Raw genomic sequence first — 19,013 nt, forward strand, 5'->3', positions numbered from 1 at the left:
TGGTCACGGAAACGTTATTCTTAGAAAGATTAAAAAGAACATTGTACCTTCTAGAGGTTATGTCTATTGAAAGAACCATTCCACAGATTTAAATGAAAAGAAGATCATGTTAAGCCACCTGTAGCCAACAAAGGCTGTTCTTTCCTCCCATGGATTGTTTTAAAATACATCATATTGTAACAACTTAATCTAGCACAAAAACAATTCGTTAGGTGTGCAGTTAGAAGAATCTTTGCTGTTCCAAGTCCAATGATATAAACATTACGTCTGGTATTGCAGCATTGGCGCTGCTAGGTTTGGGTGATGACTAGTGTTCATCCGCAGAGCAGAAAGACTTTTGTTGTACCACTCGTCCTCCGGGCTCATGCCTGCCAACACACAAACATAAACAGTTAGAATTAGAAAATACAAGTATAGATTTATTATACCACAGCTGACACTGGAATGGAGTTTCTGTCACGAGATATAGCATGTGCTGCATCCTGTTTCTTTACAGGTGAAACGGTATAGTGATTCTGCTACATACAGGATGTCGGGTAGATAGCACAGCAAGCCGAGGAAACACGAGACTTCTCGGAAAGGTTGGTGGCAGTGGTGATTGTTGTTTTAAGAGGAAGCACAACTAGACAACCATCCTCTGTATAACACTAATCAGAGGGAAGCAATAGAAGTGATCCAACACTTCGAAAAATGAAGGTATCGGCCAAAGGAAGATAAGGGCCACGAAGGGCGTGAAAATGAAAGACTCGCTAGGTCTCGAGTGCTCTAATACCGTCGGGGTCGGAAAAAGAACAAGAGTTGATCAAGGGAGGTCGAATAAGGTAGATGAAAGTGAGGAACCTGGCACAAGCAAGTGAAAGCAATGCCAGGACTCAGCTAAGGGCCCCGTGGTCACTAAGCCACGATCCATAGTTCAGAGCTCCTGGAACCCCATTTAGTCGCTTCTTACGACAGGCAGGGGATGCCGCGGGTTAGGGGAATGAAGAGTTCTGATCCTCCCAAAAATGAAGGTATCGTTAAATGAAATAGAACTGTTACGAAGAGGGTGAAAATAAAATACTCGCAAACATAACATCGTCGGGGTCGGAAGAGAACAAGAGTTGCTCAAGGGAGGTCGAAAAGGAAAGATGAAAATAAGGAGCCTGACACAGGTAAGTGGAAGCAATGTCAAAAGAAAATACAACACACTTTATTTCAAATTCCTATGAGGTGTAGTTTCGAAGATATAGCCAGTTGAAATTGTAGTGAAAGTGAGGTCTTTGCAACGCTTGTGGCCGGCGCCTGGGACGTGTTTGGTCGAGCAATGGCTCCCATTTCCTCCCTTGTCCGTTTTGTATGGCAGAAGAAGCCGACAAATGACACACACTACACGCGCGTGTTTGCTTTGCCAGGAATGTTTACATTATGACCATGTGTAGGTGCTGTGCAATTTTGCCAAGTTCATTATTTGTTTGCAAGCTGCACTCAACGTAGAGCAGTCTAAAAATGAAATTGTTAGCATCCTTTCACACCCAACGTTCTCCTGAGCTTGGATACTATTTCTCGAACGAACGAACGAACGAACGAACGAACGAACGAACGAACGAACGAACGAACGAAATATTGATGGGAAGAGAACAACATTTGACGAAATGAGATCGGGCAAGGAATTAAGTGTGGAGGGTATTACAAATAAGAGAATGAATTGCCAGACCAAGCCACTTCAGGTTATTACACACGGCTACTAAGTTGGAACCCTCTTGGAAGAATAATACTTATTTTATGGTGGAATATTAATAGCTTTGCATCTTAAAAATAAGTTAAATGAACATGAAAAGGAAACTAACTTTGTTAAAACTGTCGCAGGATTCTAGAAGAATATATTGCAAAGAGTTTTAATATTTGTAATCTGACCACTAAAAGGGGATCATGTCTGACTACTTTTCAACTCAGAAACCTGGTACTCGTTTCTGCTGCAGATTGAATGAACTTCATATGTCACGTACTTCTGCTGAGGTGGATGTTTCTCTTATAAATCATACATTGGAAAGGAAATGCAAATGACAAACACTTAAGGAAGTCGGAACATTAAAAAAGAACATTGACATCCCACTTCGATCCCATAAAATAATTAAACAATTTTATAAATACATTTGTGTATTATATGTTACGAAACTCGTCCATTAAGTTAAAAGTTAGGCAGCTCAGGAAGGCAAAGCTTAGCAGGTTTTTTGATAGATGTATCATTGCTGAGTGAAGGAATTAGGTCGGCTTGCCAGTTTGTTGTGGGGAGGACAATTTGAGTAACCTTCCCCCCACACTGTAAATGCATTCTTGGTCTTCGTCATGGATCATGATTTATTTAACCCTTACTAAGTCAGATTTACTCCTTTTGTTTGGGGGCTTCTCATCATGGCGGCCAAAGTTTGAATCCCAGCCAGGGTATGTGGCTGTTTTAAAAATAAATAGCACCTCCCTGTGGTTCGGATTTCATGTAAACCGAAGATCCTGTGGATATGATCACGATATCAACGGTCAAGTAAAATTATAACATTTACTCAGTTTTTTACGGACTTCTAATTGCTCCTCTGTGTATCCAAAATAACTTGACATAAAAGGCTGAGGGACACATTCCAATTTTAACACGGGACGTTCTTCTAAGAAGAGTAGTTTCCATAATATTAATATTCTTATAGCGAGAATTTTAGAAATGTGTCAAATTCAACTTTGGGAAAATCAGTTGATCATAAACCATGCCTTTCAATAAATGAAACTCAAACTGGTAACGTTTACTTTATTTGCATGTAACGAATTGGTTTTCAGAGACATCTGTATGGAATATGGAGGATTCAGTGCATCGAAAAAGGGGGAAACTGACTGAGGCCCTTATGGAACTACCACGAATGAAATAATCAGATCTCTAGAGTATGGTGAGGTGAGGCCTCGTTGATAAAAGAGCGTTCTGTGCGTCTCTCAGTCATGGCCATCCATCAACACTTCACATCACAGGCTGAGAGATCACATCGATCATTTGTTTTCTAACGACCCTCTTTGTTAATATGTCTCTCAAATCATGCAACACATTAGGAACATTTTCTCACAGTCTATTGGAGTCAGCCATTAAAATAAATATTTATTGGTTATATGTAGGTCTACATAAATCGGCTCGATATTAATAGGCCTATGATTTATTAAAAAAGAGTATTACTTTTTAATTTGTAGTTTTTCTGAATATTTCAATATTATTTTCTCAGGTTTTTATGATAAAATAGCTAACATCTGGCCCATCACTAAAATATCATTTTAACATAATTATGCATGAAAATTTAAAGGAAATGAGGAAATTTCAAATTCCTGCATTTAAAAGGAAATGGGAAATCTTTCCTTAAATATTTTCAGGGAACGGTTATTAAAGTCAAAGAATTTATGCACTGAGCATATATATTATATTATATTATATTATATTATATTATATTATATTATATTATATTATATTATATTATATTATATTATATTATATTGCAAAATGAACCTCCAGGTGAGATATTAACTTACCTTATACTCCATTTAAAAAGGGGATACTGTCACAAATTCAAAATTCAAAGTAAAATAAAAATGAAAAATTCAAAAATTTTTATGTTGCATGTTCCCTTTATATAATAAAAGAGTTTTCTAAAAACAGTTTTGGCAAATCTGACCGTCCATTATATTGGATCGATTTGCTTCAATTTTATTTTATTCTCTCCGGAATTACCTGCCGGTGGATCATGAGACGTCGATAGGTCTCTAAGTTCAGCCAACTTTGAGTAATCATAAAATCAAATCATTATATGACCACTCCAATAATTGGAGGCGAATGCTTACCCTAACCCGCAATACATTCTGTACTTAGCAGGTTGTTAAGCGCCTAACACTTTCATTAATATTCTGATATATGATTTTCATCTTTAGTAATGTTATTGCATGCAGCCATGTCAAGCCGGAGAGTATACACTTCCTCTGATCACGGAGGATTACTATTCCCTGCTAGATACCCTTTGATTCTCTAACCTTTCCCGGCTTCCAAACATATTCAGCAGATGGCAGAGCGTTCCTAATAACTTACATGCTGCAAGGAGAAAATAGTCTACGTACAAACAGACCCCATCATGACACACGCCTTGGTCATTACCTGGGAACACCTTTCCAAGGATAACCTGGCTACACTAGAAAGAGTGAAGGCCATGTATCTTAATAACATTCTCTACCTGGCAAAAAACGCTCATTCTAGAATAACCTATGAGAGCAAAAGACAACCATTCTATACAGAAGAACTGCGATTAAAAACACCATTGCCTTCTACGACACAATATAAAGCTTTATGTCAGAATAAAAATAAGCGAATATATGGATAGATTTTTACCAAACAGACGGCATGATGACGTCAGAATGGATGAATTCTGACTACGAAGTGCAGCATATTATTTAATATTTCTTATTTAATGTCCACAAACTATTGCAAGGGTCAGGCAAAGCAATATGACAGGCATATCAAGAACAAGTATCTGACCTGAAATAAAATGTCGTATGGCTTTTAGTGCCGGGATATCCCACGACGGGTTCGGCTCGCCAGGTGCAGGTCTTTCTATTTGACTCCCGTAGGCAACCTGCGCGTCGTGATGAGGATGAAATGATGATGAGGACAACACATACACCCAGCCCCCTTGCCATTGGAGTTAACCAATTAAGTTTAAAATCCCCGACCCGGCCAGGAATCGAACCCGGGACCCTCTGACCATTCAGCCAACGAGTCGGACAGTATCTGACCTATTTATAACGAATGATGCGGATCAGCACAGGTCCTCTGGTATTGTTATTATCGTTGCTGGAAAACAGCAGATCATTGTACCTGATTATAATTTCGGACTTGTATTCATCACCGCACAACAGAGTCGAGAAGGAAGGCGTGCAAGAACTCCACGTTACCCCGTTCATGTGTGGAATCAATATCAAGCCACATTAAACAGCGAGCAGTGGACGAACAACGTCAGTGATGAGGGGTGGCTCTGTGCAGATTACAGTTAATGGCAGGCAGGCTGCACCGTAATTTCTATACAGCAACTGTAGAAATTCATAGAGAGTAGTCAGATATGGGAAGTGTGGTGAAAGTGTTAAATGTGGTGTAAAACCAGAGAGTTGGTAGCTAACGGATCAAAAGCGGATTCGACGTCTCACTATTAATGTCAGCAGTACAAGGGCGACAATGACTGGAACTCGTATTTATAGCCTGGGAAGCTGCGTGAGATTTTCACTAACCTCTCAGGTTCGAATCCCGACCGCAGTTCATGGTAGATTTGAAATGAAGCCTGATTTCACATAAAATTGAAGGTTTCATGGCTATAATCACAACATCAGCAGTCACTAATACTGCACGGTTGCTTGATTTTGAATTTTTATGTATTATTATTATTATTATTATTATTATTATTATTATTATTATTTCATGTAAGCCGACTAAGGACCTGGACATTCAACTATTGTGTTTGGGGTGGGTTTTGATGTCTGCCCAGTAATTGCGCATCCTCTGACTCTGTTGTTCCTTCCTCTCCTTTGTCCAGAGGATAACTGTCTTCCTTCTTAGCGGTCTGTCACTGGAACCTCGTTTATTTATGCATTCCCCTCAGAGATGTCCGTTCTTTTAAGTCTCTTTCTGCCCCTCCCAGTCGCTGCAGATCTTTGCTTACTTCAATTAAGCATGATGACTTTGTTTTCCTCTTATTATATTATTATTATTATTATTATTATTATTAATTCCTTTACATGATTGGCTCACAGGGGAAGCTTCAGTGATATCACATCGCAACGTAACTCAAATTTCGTTGATAGAATGGATATCGTATAAGAATAACCTGCACAAAAATTCAGCTGGGTGTTTATCTTGAATGTCCCAAAACCGAGGCTGGAAATATCACGTGAAACCGCGGCTTGCTAGCTGCAGTGAACATCCCTATCAACCGAGCGAGTTGGCCGTGCGGTTAAGGGCGTGCAGCCGTGAGCTTGCGTTTGGGAGATAGTGGGCTCGAACCCTACTGTCGGCAGCTCTGAAGATGGTTTTCCATGGTTTCCCATTTTCACACCAGGAAAATGCTGGGGATGTAACTTAATTAAATCCACTCCTAGCCCTTTTCTATACCATCGTCGCCATATGACCTATCTGTGTCTGTGCGATGTAAAAGCCAATTGAAAACAAAAGATCCCTATCCGTCGGTGGCTGGAGACGATGAGGCGAAGAGGAGTGTTAGCAGTTAACTGAGGCTTGCTGTTCGCTGTCCGTTGTTTCTTCGTGGAAAGAGAGTTCAAGGAAAGCTGAACAATACGGCGATTCACGCAACTTGCATGCCGTGTGCGCATGATCTATTGCATACCGTCCGAGGCTTACATTGGCTGCCTAAACCGATTGATACAATTGATACATGTTATCCTGCGTTTTTTCCACATATTCAAACGTCAATTTTAGGAACATCCAGTTAAAACTCGCAGCTTATTTTTAGTTTTTATGTAGATCATATAAACGAAATTTCAGGTAAGTTGCGCTGTGATTTTACTGAAGCTTTCCTTGTCAGCCTATGAATCGTATCTTCGCTTAAGGAATCATACCACCTATGTGGAAAAGCTCTTCCTATCCATTACTTTCTTTAAGAATGGTCACACCTCCCAGCTTGTATGAATATGGAGTCCATCAGTACAATTTTCGTTGTGTTTTCCTATGCTTACCTTGCCGCACCGATTGTAGGGATATATGTTTACGCACTTCTGCAGTATAATGTATTTAAGGTTAATTTTCCTTTATACACAAGGGTAGAAAAATGAACACAACGAATATTGTTCTGTTGGACTGCAAATCCATATGGGACTGGGAGGCGTGACCACTCTTAAGGAATGTAATGAATAGCAAGAGCGTTGTCAAATAGGCTATAGACGATAGACTACATCGTGCAAGTATACTGTCTCAGTGTCATAGATTCTACAGAGTGTCACAAGGTGATGGTGGGTCCAAAACCGATTATTTTGAGACAGAGAATCAATGGTCGGAAATGCATATTTATTGTGTTATGGACATACACAGAGTACGTCGCATAACAACGACGTAGCTCGTTCAAAGTGACGACCGCCAGTCTCAATGTATGAATGACAACAGCGCATGAATTTCTGCCGCACTCTCTCAAAGATCTCCGGTGTCTGTTGAACTAGGCAGCTTGGACCCTAGAAAGCAGGTCTTCATCTGTTTCTACAGGGTTTTCATACACCGACTTGACGAAACCCCAGAGGAAAACGTCCAGATGTGTGAGATCCGGCGATTGCGCTGGCCATGGGTCAGAACCTTCCCTTCCAATCCAACGATGAGGGTACGTGTTGTTCAGGTGTTCGCGGATATTAACATCGAAGTGGGCTGGTGCACCGTCGTGTTGAAACCACATCCTTTCGCGCACAACAAGGGGAAAAACCTCCAGGAATTGTGACAGCACATCTGAGAGGAACACTAGGTAATGTGGGATAGTCAGGGGACAATGCCCGCCCATACGTTGACACAGAATCGTTGCTGGTGGCCTCCGATATGGGTGGCGAGGGATTGTCTTCACTATAGACATGGCTGTTGCGGCCGTTGAAAGCACCATCACGGGTGAATGAGGCCTTATCCGTGAACAATACAAACTGTAAAAAGTTCGGCACTGCGGTGGATAATCCATTGAGAGAAATGAATGCGGGGCTCAAAATCCGTTGGTCTCAGTACTTGCACACATTCTTTATGATAGGGGTGTAATACCTGTTCCGCAAGTACTCTCCGCACTGTACACAGTAACACACCCCACCATGAACACATCACAAGCTGTCTGATGCAATGGACAACTGACACCTGGGATAGTGGTGTGCGTGCGGCACAGGTTAATGCGCCGTCGCATGACACATGTGCTATGAGCTAAGTTGTGTACAGTACGTCTGTTTGGTGGTCAGGGGTGTACGCTGTTTATCATCCGCTGTTTGTTCCAATGTACCTGCTTGCGCCGTTGCAATACATGCAATGAGACTGGCGGTTGTCACTTTGAACAATTACTATGAGCTACGTTGTTATGTGGTGTATGTTGTGGACTCACCATCATCTGTTTCAATTTGACCCAAAAGGTTTAAGTCACCCTGTATATCTGATTACTAAAATACGATATGGTTTGAAGACTCTCTTTCCCAGCCAGATGACGTAAATAAAGAAAAACGGGATATATACGCACCAACAATACCCTGCTTCTAAAGAGCCTACAGCGTCAGGAACATTCGAGTAAGAGAACTGATTCTGAGTGCTAGAGGGACCAACCCAAGAAATTTTGTCGAATGGCGGCAATCGTACAGACTGGACAGAAATATTAAGACAAAATTGTTACCACGGTTATACAATTCTCATTGGCAATGATGCGGAACCATTTGTATGGAAAACATAGTATTTAATTTCCTCCGGCAGCATTAAAAATGTTCATATTTTTGAGTACATTGAAATTTTTCTTTTACGAAGCCAACAATTCAATTATTTTGTCAAAGAAATTGTGAGCTATTCTGTGTCCTTTGGCAAACACGCATTCTGACTCCAACTTGGCAGGTTCAAACCTGGCTCAGTCCGATGGTATTTGAGGGTGCTGAATAATAATAACATTTGTTTTACGTCCCACTAATTACTTTTGCGGCTTTCGGAGACACAGAGGTGCCGGAATTTTGTTCCGCAGGAGTTCTTTTACGTGCCGGTAAATCTACTGACACGAAACAACTGACCTCCAGTTGCTCCGAAAAATCCATTTTTCGTGTTTTTGCTTCCTAATTTTTACCCCTTACATGTACATTTTTCACAAAAAGGTTACTTAGCTGTTATTTACGACCTTTATTCTAAATTTCAGTGTCATCGATTTGGTTGTTATGAAATGAACAAGGGACTTTTTTTGTTTTATGTGTATAAATAAGATAGGATTGAAGTGGAGAGCTACATCTAACAAATCTATGGAGCTGAAAGCTCTAATAACATCAGTATTATCCCTAAGCACATGTAAGTTAGATCGTAATTTTACTCAACCTTTTATCAGGGTCGAGCAGTCCACCCTACGATTCTGTAGAATGAGGTGCACAATCATGTAATGTTGAAACAAATCTCCCTACAGAACCAATGAATCTGAACGTGAATAAATAATAAATAAATAAATAAATAAATAAATAAATAAATAAATAAATAAATAAATAAATAAATAAATAAATAAATAAATAAATAAATGCAATGAGAATAGTGGTCGTCCACAGTAGCTAAATGTTGGTACAGTATTTGTTGTTCCTAAAAGCTAGCTCGCCTCTCTTTTAGTTTTCCCTGCTCCCCCTCCCCACCCTCTTGTCTTTCTTAGATCTACGTTCAGCTTACTTTGTGATTCTTTTTCACTTTGTTCTTTCCTCTTAATTTCTTTTTTCCTGTTCGGGACAGGTCTTGTTCTCCCTCAAGACCAGAGCCAAGTGGGCGTGGCTCCCCATTCCCCATCCCATCCTATCCCATCCCATCTCCGCCCCCTCACTCACAAAGCTGTGCTCCAGCATCTCGTGTGGGGACGGAACATAGAAGAGAAGCGAAGAGAGAAGCCATTTTCTCGAAACCTTCTCCTCTTTTTCCTTTTATTACTCTTATTATCTTAGTCTTCTTCTCGAAATAAATATATACATAGAAAAAAAGAAGAGGAAGAAGAAGATCAAGTCAAATCGTTCTTTGTTCGTTTGAAATTCATAACAAATTGAAACCACCACCAACAAAACTAGCTCCACACTGCGATATGTTCTATAGACATATTAAAATCGCAGACATTCTCTGGTGTGAGAAAAATAGGCAGCCAATCTAGTAACGATTATACGCTCAATAAGTAACTCAAATATAGACACTATTTCGATATATTGTTTGTGAATCATAAATAAATGATTGTAAGTGTATTTTCATGTTGAAGCTTGCGATAGAGGACTTCGATTTTTTTTAGTACACTAATCTGAGGTAGTCACATTCAGTATCTGGGCGCAGAGGTTTTCAGATCTTGAAAGTCCTTCGACCAGAGGGAGTCATAATCTGGAGAATAGGGTAGATTTATATATAGACGGCGCAACCATTGGATTCCAAAAACGAGCGGAATGTTTAGAAATCAGATTATTTCCACCCTCCAAACTTGCAGGCCCACCTCTAAGTGATTTAGATGGGATTTTCCAAAACAAGCGTTGTTGCCGAATATCTTTACTCCCCCACAATTACTCCAGCGTATCTTAGTAGCTAAATCAGTATGCGCGTGTTTTAGTTATTTTTGCCATCTTGTAGGCCTAAAATAAAACGGAACGTCGATATTGACGAACACGGTAGGTAAGGCTATACGATTATTCTTATTTTTAAAGAAGTTTTTACGTAACTGTGTCTGCTGTGGAGTATTTTGAGAACAAATACGCTAATGGCTTTTATGGGGACAAAAGTAAGTGTTTCGCTACAGCTCAAAGGCTTTCGGAAGTAGAATGTGAGAAATGGTGCAGATTTGGGTAGTCTACTGATCGGAAATACAGTAGTCAGAATGTGGAGTAATCTACCAACACGAGGTAGTCAGAATATAGGCAATGAGGCAGATTTGAATAGTGCAATTATCCGAAGCAGCAACAGCTTAGGCTAGAGGCCGGCAGCTTAGATGCTTCTATAATCTACTGATAAGTTCTCACATTTTCAAACAATCTGCTCTTAAAACCAAGCACATTTTTGAAATGCTAAATCCATTGAAAACACTCTAGAAAATTAAATTAAAATATACAAGCAAAGCAAAGTCACTGTGCGTGGGGGTGGTAGAATAACACTCACAGTATGCCCTGCCTGTCGTAAGAGGCGACTAAGAGGGGTCTCGGGTGCTCTTAACATAGGAGCGTGGGCTGGCGACCACGGGGACCTTAGCTGAGTCCTGGCATGGCTTCCACTTACTTGTGGCATGCTCCTCACTTTCATCTATCCTATTCGACCCCCCTTGGTTAACGCTTATTCTTTTCCAACCATAACGGTATTCGGTATCGAGGCCTAGGGAGTCTTTCATTCTCACGCCCTTCGTGGCCCTTGTCTTTCTTTGGCCGATATCTTCATTTTTTGAAGTGTCGTATCCCTTCCATTGTTCTCTAATAAGTGTTACATAGGCCTACATGATGTTCACCTAGTTGTACTTCCTCTTAAAAGAATAATCAGCACCACCACTCTCCGTACAGGCCATGAAGGCCCTTGGAAGGGTGGAAGGTAAAGGCTTCCACTATCCATAACCTCGGCACTTGGTAGGGTAGAGTGGTTAGCTGTACGCCCGGCCGCCTTTGCCTCCAGAAATTAACCTGGTACTCATTATTGGTGTAGGCTGAGTGAACCTCAGGGCGATGTGCACCTCCGTAAGTGGAAATATCGCTTCTTAAATTTCTCTACTTCCCGACGGGGATTCACCAAAATATTTGCAAAAATACAGAACTTCACAATCACCTTTCCACTTAGTGTGAAACATGGCAGGAACTTTACTCAACAATAGCCTGAATGTTGGTTCCAAACATTGAGGTAGAAGTAAATAAAGACATTCAGGGAGTTTCTAATTGGTAACATTGAATGGAAATCACGATTCCAAATATTCATCAGTTAACTTAGTTATGAATTTATTTTCAATGAATTTCATGCTTAAAAACAAGAATTCATAAAGGTGTGTTGAACTAAACAGGATGTACAAACGAAATGTGACGTCATTCAGTAGAGCATACTTCTTTTGAGGAATCACAGAGCAATATTTGTTAGGATCTACAACACAGACTTCACACAAAGAATGGAGAAGTAATAAATATGACAAATGGGATGCAGTACAGCCTCACTACATCATATGTATGGAAGAAAAATAACATTTTTCAGTCGTTGCATTTAAAACTTACCAAGTTTTAACACAGAGGCTCTTCACCTCATGAAATAAACTACTATTGTATTCATTCAACCACCACATGGTTCTTCGTATACAGCCGTAGCAGATAGGATTTAACGCTAACGTAGAATTGAAAACGATTCTGGTTTCGAAGAGGACAAAATTTGTTCAAAGGAGGTTGGACGAGAGAGGACACATCGAGGGAGGGGTCGATATTTATAAATAAAAGCTATATAAAACTCAATTTTGACTCTTTGTATATCAAACAATAAATAAATAAATAAATAAATAAATAAATAAATAAATAAATAAATAAATAAATAAATAAATAAAAGGTACGTTTTTGTTTTAAGGTTGCAAACATTGAGGTAATAGTAAATAAAGAATATCCAGGGAGTTTCTATTTCATGTTATAGCGCTTATAATTATTGTATCTTTCGCTCACGTAGCTACTAAATATTGCACTTGTTGAAACCTAGATTTCCTGAATTGTTCGTTTTGGAAAATAACTCATGTGTCGTTTTACGGTAATTTAAATATTTTTCTAATGTAAGAATATTCGCTAGCTTGATAAGTTTTTGGAGACACGTTACATCTTGAAGTTCATTTCAGAAACAACCATGCGAAATACATAAATAACTTCACGAATGTAATTTAACCCAAAAACTATGGGTAATAATCACTCCAATGGAAGAAAACTTATGAAATATGAATTTATTTATGCTTGTTGTTGCTTGTTGTTTTAAGGGGCCTAACATCGAAGGTCATCGGCCCAATTTATTTATTTATTTATGTTCAGAGGCTAGGATCGAACTGGAAATACAACAGACAAGGCATGAAAAAACCAAAGGAAAGTAATTATGATATTAAAAGAAAAAAATCTCAAAAATTAATGTTTCATGTCATTCGTTATTGTGATACATTTAGCACCGGATGTGATTGCTAAGTAACTACTGGAAAAATACTATATACTGTGGGAAATATAAATAATTATAACACATTTTTGCACGAATTTAACACGAAGACTGTGGGTATTAACCATCATGATTAAGGAAAATGTGTAAAATATAAATTATTCACGTTCAGATGCAAGAATCGAACTGGAGCTCGACGGAGAAGACAGAACAAAAGTTAAGGAAAGTAATTCTGATATTGAAAGAAAAAAGAATTGATGTTTAAAATTATGGAAGCTTCATTTCATTCGTATTTCCTGGTTACTTTGTCAGCGGAGATGATTCCCGCTTATTTTTACACCGCGAGTCTCATTTCCGCGCTAAGATGGGACTGGAATCTTGAGGCGAGCTCCTCCTTCAAGGAGCTGGTCCCATTTCCTTGGCCCTGATTGCTTCACGCGCCGGTAATGAATTCCAATATTCCTGTTTGTCACTATTACATCAACACACTCCCATACATAGCTCCACTTAATTTTAATAATTCACGTATTCGGTTCACTGTATTGACTTAAGCGAGTTCACAAGTAATGCATTTCCCTAGCTTCCTCTCTAGGCAGTAGATGTATGGCATAAGAACAGTATAATTCGAGAAAAGTTGTGCAACACTATCTAACAGAGTTTAATGTGTATTTTTTTTAACGTAATCAACATTACATGCGTTTTAACATAAATATGTCTTATGGTTGGGGTCATCCGAAAATTTGTTTAACGTGACGCGACAAAATGTGTGACGGAAGTGTAACCATAGCAACCGTGCAGGCTGTGATGTAAGGTATGGATTGATGGTCAGACAGTGTTACCTAGCAACCGTGCAGGCTGTATCTTATGGCTGGTCGTCATCTGAAATTAGCAGCCGTTGATGGATGGTCATGACCGGCAGACATATTTATGATAATTTCATTTTCGCAGAGGGAAAGGTGGTTTCTTTTCATAATTCTGAGGGATCATCTTCGACACAATAACAAGGGAACACAACGAATGATGGGAAAACAGTTCAGACAGTTAAGAAATAGGACTACAAATATTTAGGAACAATAGTGAATTAGAACGTTGGACCTGTCCAGAAAGTCAAGAAATACGAATATTTAGGAACAATAGTGAATTAGAACGTTGGACCTGTCCAGAAAGTCAATAAATACGAATATTTAGGAACAATAGTGAATTAGAACGTTGGACCTGTCCAGAAAGTCAATAAATACAAATATTTAGGAACAATAGTGAATTAGAACGTTGGACCTGTCCAGGAGGTCAAGAAATACAAATATTTAGGAACAATAGTGAATTAGAACGTTGGACCTGTCCAGAAAGTCAAGAAATACGAATATTTAGGAACAATAGTGAATTAGAACGTTGGACCTGTCCAGAAAGTCAAGAAATACGAATATTTAAGAACAATAGTGAATTAGAACGTTGGACCTGTCCAGGAAGTCAAGAAATACAAATATTTAGGAACAATAGTGAATTAGAACGTTGGACCTGTCCAGAAAATCAAGAAATACAAATATTTAGGAACAATTCTGAATTAGAACGTTGGACCTGTCCAGGAAGTCAAGAAATACAAATATTTAGGAACAATAGTGAATTAGAACTTTGGACCTGTCCAGGAAGTCAAGAAATACAAATATTTAGGAACACTAGTGAATTAGAACGTTGGACCTGTCCAGAAAGTTAAGAAATACGAATATTTAGGAACAATAGTGAATTAGAACGTTGGACCTGTCCAGAAAGTCAAGAAATACGAATATTTAGGAACAATAGTGAATTAGAACTTTGGACCTGTCCAGGAAGTCAAGAAATACAAATATTTAGGAACAATAGTGAATTAGAACGTTGGACCTGTCCAGAAAGTTAAGAAATACGAATATTTAGGAACAATAGTGAATTAGAACGTTGGAACTGTCCAGGAAGTCAAGAAATACAAATATTTAGGAACAATAGTGAATTAGAACGTTGGACCTGTCCAGGAAGTCAAGAAATACAAATATTTAGGAACAATAGTGAATTAGAACGTTGGACCTGTCCAGAAAATCAAGAAATACAAATATTTAGGAACAATAGTGAATTAGAACGTTGGACCTGTCCAGGAAGTCAAGAAATACAAATATTTAGGAACAATTCTGAATTAGAACGTTGGACCTGTCCAGGAAGTCAAGAAATACGAATATTTAGGAACAATAGTGAATTAGAACGTTGGACCTATCCAGGAAGTCAAGAAATACGAATATTTAGGAACAATAGTGAATTAGAACGTTGGACCTGTGGTGTAAGGGTAGCGTATCTTCTGTCTCATACCAGGAGACCTCGGGTTCGATTCCCGGCCAGGTCAGGGATTTTTATCTGGATCTGAGGGCTGGTTCGAGGTCTACTCAGCCTACGTGATTACAGTTGAGGAGCTGTTCTGGTGGTGAGGTGGCGGCCACGGTCTAGAAACCCAAAGAAACGGCCGAGAAGTTTCGTCGTGCCGATCACACGAGACCTCGTAATCCGCAGACCTTCAAGCTGAGCAGCGGTCGCTTGGTAGGCCAAGGCCGTTCGTGCCATGGGGGTTGGTTTGGACAATAATAGGTCATGTCAAAAATGTGTTTAACAAAGTGAGGAAAATGCTGTGCAACAAGGACCTCAGTGTTAATGTAAAAGTTGAACTTTTCATGTGCTGCGCGTTTTAAACATTATTCTGCAGAATGGAAATATGGACACCCACTCCCCCGCCCGCAAATAAACATCGTGAAGAAAGTGGAAGCATCTGAACTGTGGACGTGCAGGTGTGGTTGAGGTAGAGGGCCCGGGTCACAAATGAAGTGTTTATCTGAAGAATGGGAGGTAGGTAAGGGTTATTCTGCCCGAAGGCAGGTCCGAACCTCCGCAGAGGTGTTCCTGAGCCGGAGTTTACGTGTGGTAGGGTGGCCAGTTCCTTTCCGCTCCTCCATTCCCTTACCCCCCACCAACAGCGCGTGGTAACCCATCCAACTCCTGACCACGCCCAATGTTGCTTAACTTCGGAAATCTCACGGGATCCGGTGTTTCAACACTGCTACGGCCGTTGGCAGAAGAATGGGAAAGAGAAATGAAATTGCGAATGCAGTACACTTCAAGGAACTGAAAAATCTGAGTCGCTTGATACGAGAAATTAATTTTTTTTTTTTGCTAGTTGATTTACGTCGCACCGACACAGATAGGTCTTTTTTTGCTAGGGGCTTTACGTCGCACCGACACAGATAGGTCTTATGGCGACGAGGGGATAGGAAAGGCCTAGGAGTTGGAAGGAAGCAGCCGTGGCCTTAATTAAGGTACAGCCCCAGCATTTGCCTGGTGTGAAAATGGGAAACCACGGAAAACCATCTTCAGGGCTGCCGATAGTGGGATTCGAACCTACTATCTCCCGGATGCAAGCTCACAGCCGCGCGCCTCTACGCGCACGGCCAACTCGCCCGGTGCAGATAGGTCTTATGGCGACGATGGGACAGGAAAGGGCTAGGAGTGGGAAGGAAGCGGCCGTGGCCTTAATTAAGGTACAGCCCCAGCATTTGCCTCGTGTGAAAATGGAAAACCACGGAAAACCATTTTCAGGGCTGCCGACAGTGGGGTTCGAACCTACTATCTCCCGGATACTGGCCGCCGAGAAATTAAGTACCAACTGCTACAGTTCTAAAGTAATTCTGATATTGAAAGGAAAAGGAATTGATGTTTAAAATTATGAACAGATGAACACAGTCCCAATATACTTAGGCCCTATATCTGTAAATTTTGAGCAGGCTCCAGTCAAACTTCTAAGTGAACTTAATGGGAGTAAGGCTAGGTGATGCTGGGTTACGTATTAACTCTGCTGAAACAATATTCTCTGCGATCACTAAATTGATGAAATCAGAAATATCAGATGTCTGTTTAAATGCAGAAAAAAGAGCAAGTTTTTTTTGATGTATTATTTTTTTAAAGGATGACTTTTGTAATTATTGAATATTAATTTTGTCATAAAATGTGGCGTACGTACACCTCACTCTCCTCCATCTCCTTTCCCCTCACTCGCTCTCTTCTTCAGGGTTCACTCTAATTGGCAGCCCTTCCCTGGGCCAAACCATTGGGTTGCCCTCTTGGAATAATCTGAGGTACTTGAGATACTTCTCATACTATCCACCTGTTATCAACGAGATCAATCTCCAACGTTCCTCATTCGTTTGCCCTACAATAAACAATAAACAACGTTAATCTATGCTCACCTCCGTGGCTCAGGCGGCAGCGCGCCGGCCTCTCACCGCTGGGTTCTGTGGTTCAAATCCCGGTCACTACATGTGAGATTTGTGCTGGACAAAGCGGAGGCGGGACAGGTTTTTCTTCGGGTACTACGGTTTTCCCAGTCATATTTCATTCCAGCAACACTCTGCAATATCATATCATTTCATTTCATCTGTCATTCATTATTCATCGACCCAAAGGAGTGCGACAGGCTTCGGCAGCCAGCACAATTCCTATCCTCGCCGCTAGATGGAGCTTCATTCATTCCATTCCTGACTCGGTCGAATGACTGGAAACAGGCTGTGGCTTTTTAATCTATGCTCATCATAATTTAAAAATCAAATTGAAGAAATATTTTTGTTACATCTAATTTCATCTTATTCATTTCTGTCAGAAAGACATATCTATGCCATAAACCTTGAGGTCATAACTCCACACAGTCAGTCTGTTTTTAAAAATCTCCTTTTTTAGTTCGTTTGGGCTACGTGAGGACTACGGTGCTTGTGCTTTAGTTGTTGTCGTCGATGTTTGGCGCTTCTGGTGTTCTTGATGGTGAGTTTGGCTGCTCCTTTCTTCGTGTTACCTTGAGCTTTTCTGCTGGCCCTGTAATCCTTCATTTTCTATCTGAACACTGTCTTGAGTTTCCTTGGACTATTTCCTAGTAACATTGTGGTTAGCTTCTGCAAGGGTCTGGTTTCGATGGTTGAACGGTAGTTACTTATGTTAGTTATTACGGCGTGATTAATATTAAGTTCTCCGAGATCCTTCTCAATCTTCTTGATCCAATGGCTTTACTCTTGATGGCTACTTTGAAGCTCCTATAGGAAAGCCTATAAGCAGTAGCGGCGATTAAGGAGGTGGGGTGGGGGCGAGGGGGCAGTCGGCCTCCCCCCCCCCACTTTGTGGAGAAAACATTACATTTGTATTTCATTTTAGTTGACTGAAACAAGGAATTAGGGGCTACCTGGCCGAGGCGGTAAAGGCGTGCTCGGTTCGCCCGGAAGGACGTGGGTTCGAATCCCCGTCAGGAAGTCGTAAAAGTTAAGAAACGAGATTTCGACTTCCGGAGGTGCATATGGCCCTGAGGTTCACTCAGCCTACGCTAAAAATGAGTACCAGGTTAATTCCTGGGGGCAAAGGTGGCCGGGCGTAGAGCTAACCACTCTACCCCATTACGTGCCGAGGTTAACAATGGTGGAAGCCTTTACCTTCCACTCCTCCAAGGGCCTTCATGTCCTGTACGGAGGTGTCTTTGTCTTTGTTTTTGTTGAAACAAGGAATTATAGGAATTATTAAAACAAGCAATCTCTACAAGCCCTGTTGCCTCATCAGCTAATTATTTCTTTTATTTTCTTCAATTATTAACAAAATTACTAGCGGAAATACGCAAAAAAAAAAAAAATGTCCTTCACGTGGCTAACCTATTTGTGTAGTAGTGGAGATTTTCATTGTGCTGTGAGGAAGGGTTGTAGGGGCATTTTTTTTTTTTTTTTTGCCAAAGTCATGGACACTGAGGTATGATTCTATAATTATTCTATCCCCTTTGGGTATTATTCACCCGCTTGCCGCGCGCATTCGTTAGTCTGACAGTCTCTTTAGTGTAGGGTTGCCGTAAGGTTCAGGATGAAATTCAGGACACCAACATCGACAAGTTCCAACCATAGGCGCCAACTCTACGGGATCACTTGCCCCCATACATACTGTATAGTGGTGCGGGGACGCATTTGTGTTTTTGCTCCCGTAAAAATATTTGATATGTTCATTCTTGCCCCCGTGCTCAGGACCAAAAGTTGGCGTCTATGGTTCCAGCGAGTGTATGTGGGTAATTCTATGTGAACTATCCCATCCATTACCAAAAGACACGAAGGGGAAACACGCTGCTACCGGGCGGAAGTAGATGGCG

At 40.4% G+C, this 19,013-nt stretch overlaps 1 protein-coding gene across 1 annotated transcript in view; it reads right to left on the bottom strand.

Moving 5' to 3' along the window:
- Positions 1–261: 261 nt before the first annotated feature.
- Positions 262–19,013, bottom strand: part of LOC136883269 (homeobox protein unc-42) — a 311,123-nt gene continuing 292,371 nt past the window's right edge. The window contains exon 8 of the mRNA XM_068229685.1: positions 262–368. Coding sequence (XP_068085786.1) covers positions 262–368 — 107 coding nt within the window. The remainder of the gene's footprint in view (positions 369–19,013) is intronic.

This window comes from Anabrus simplex, chromosome 11 (genome assembly GCF_040414725.1).
Source record: "Anabrus simplex isolate iqAnaSimp1 chromosome 11, ASM4041472v1, whole genome shotgun sequence".
In the NCBI taxonomy this organism is placed as follows: Eukaryota; Metazoa; Arthropoda; class Insecta; order Orthoptera; family Tettigoniidae; genus Anabrus; species Anabrus simplex.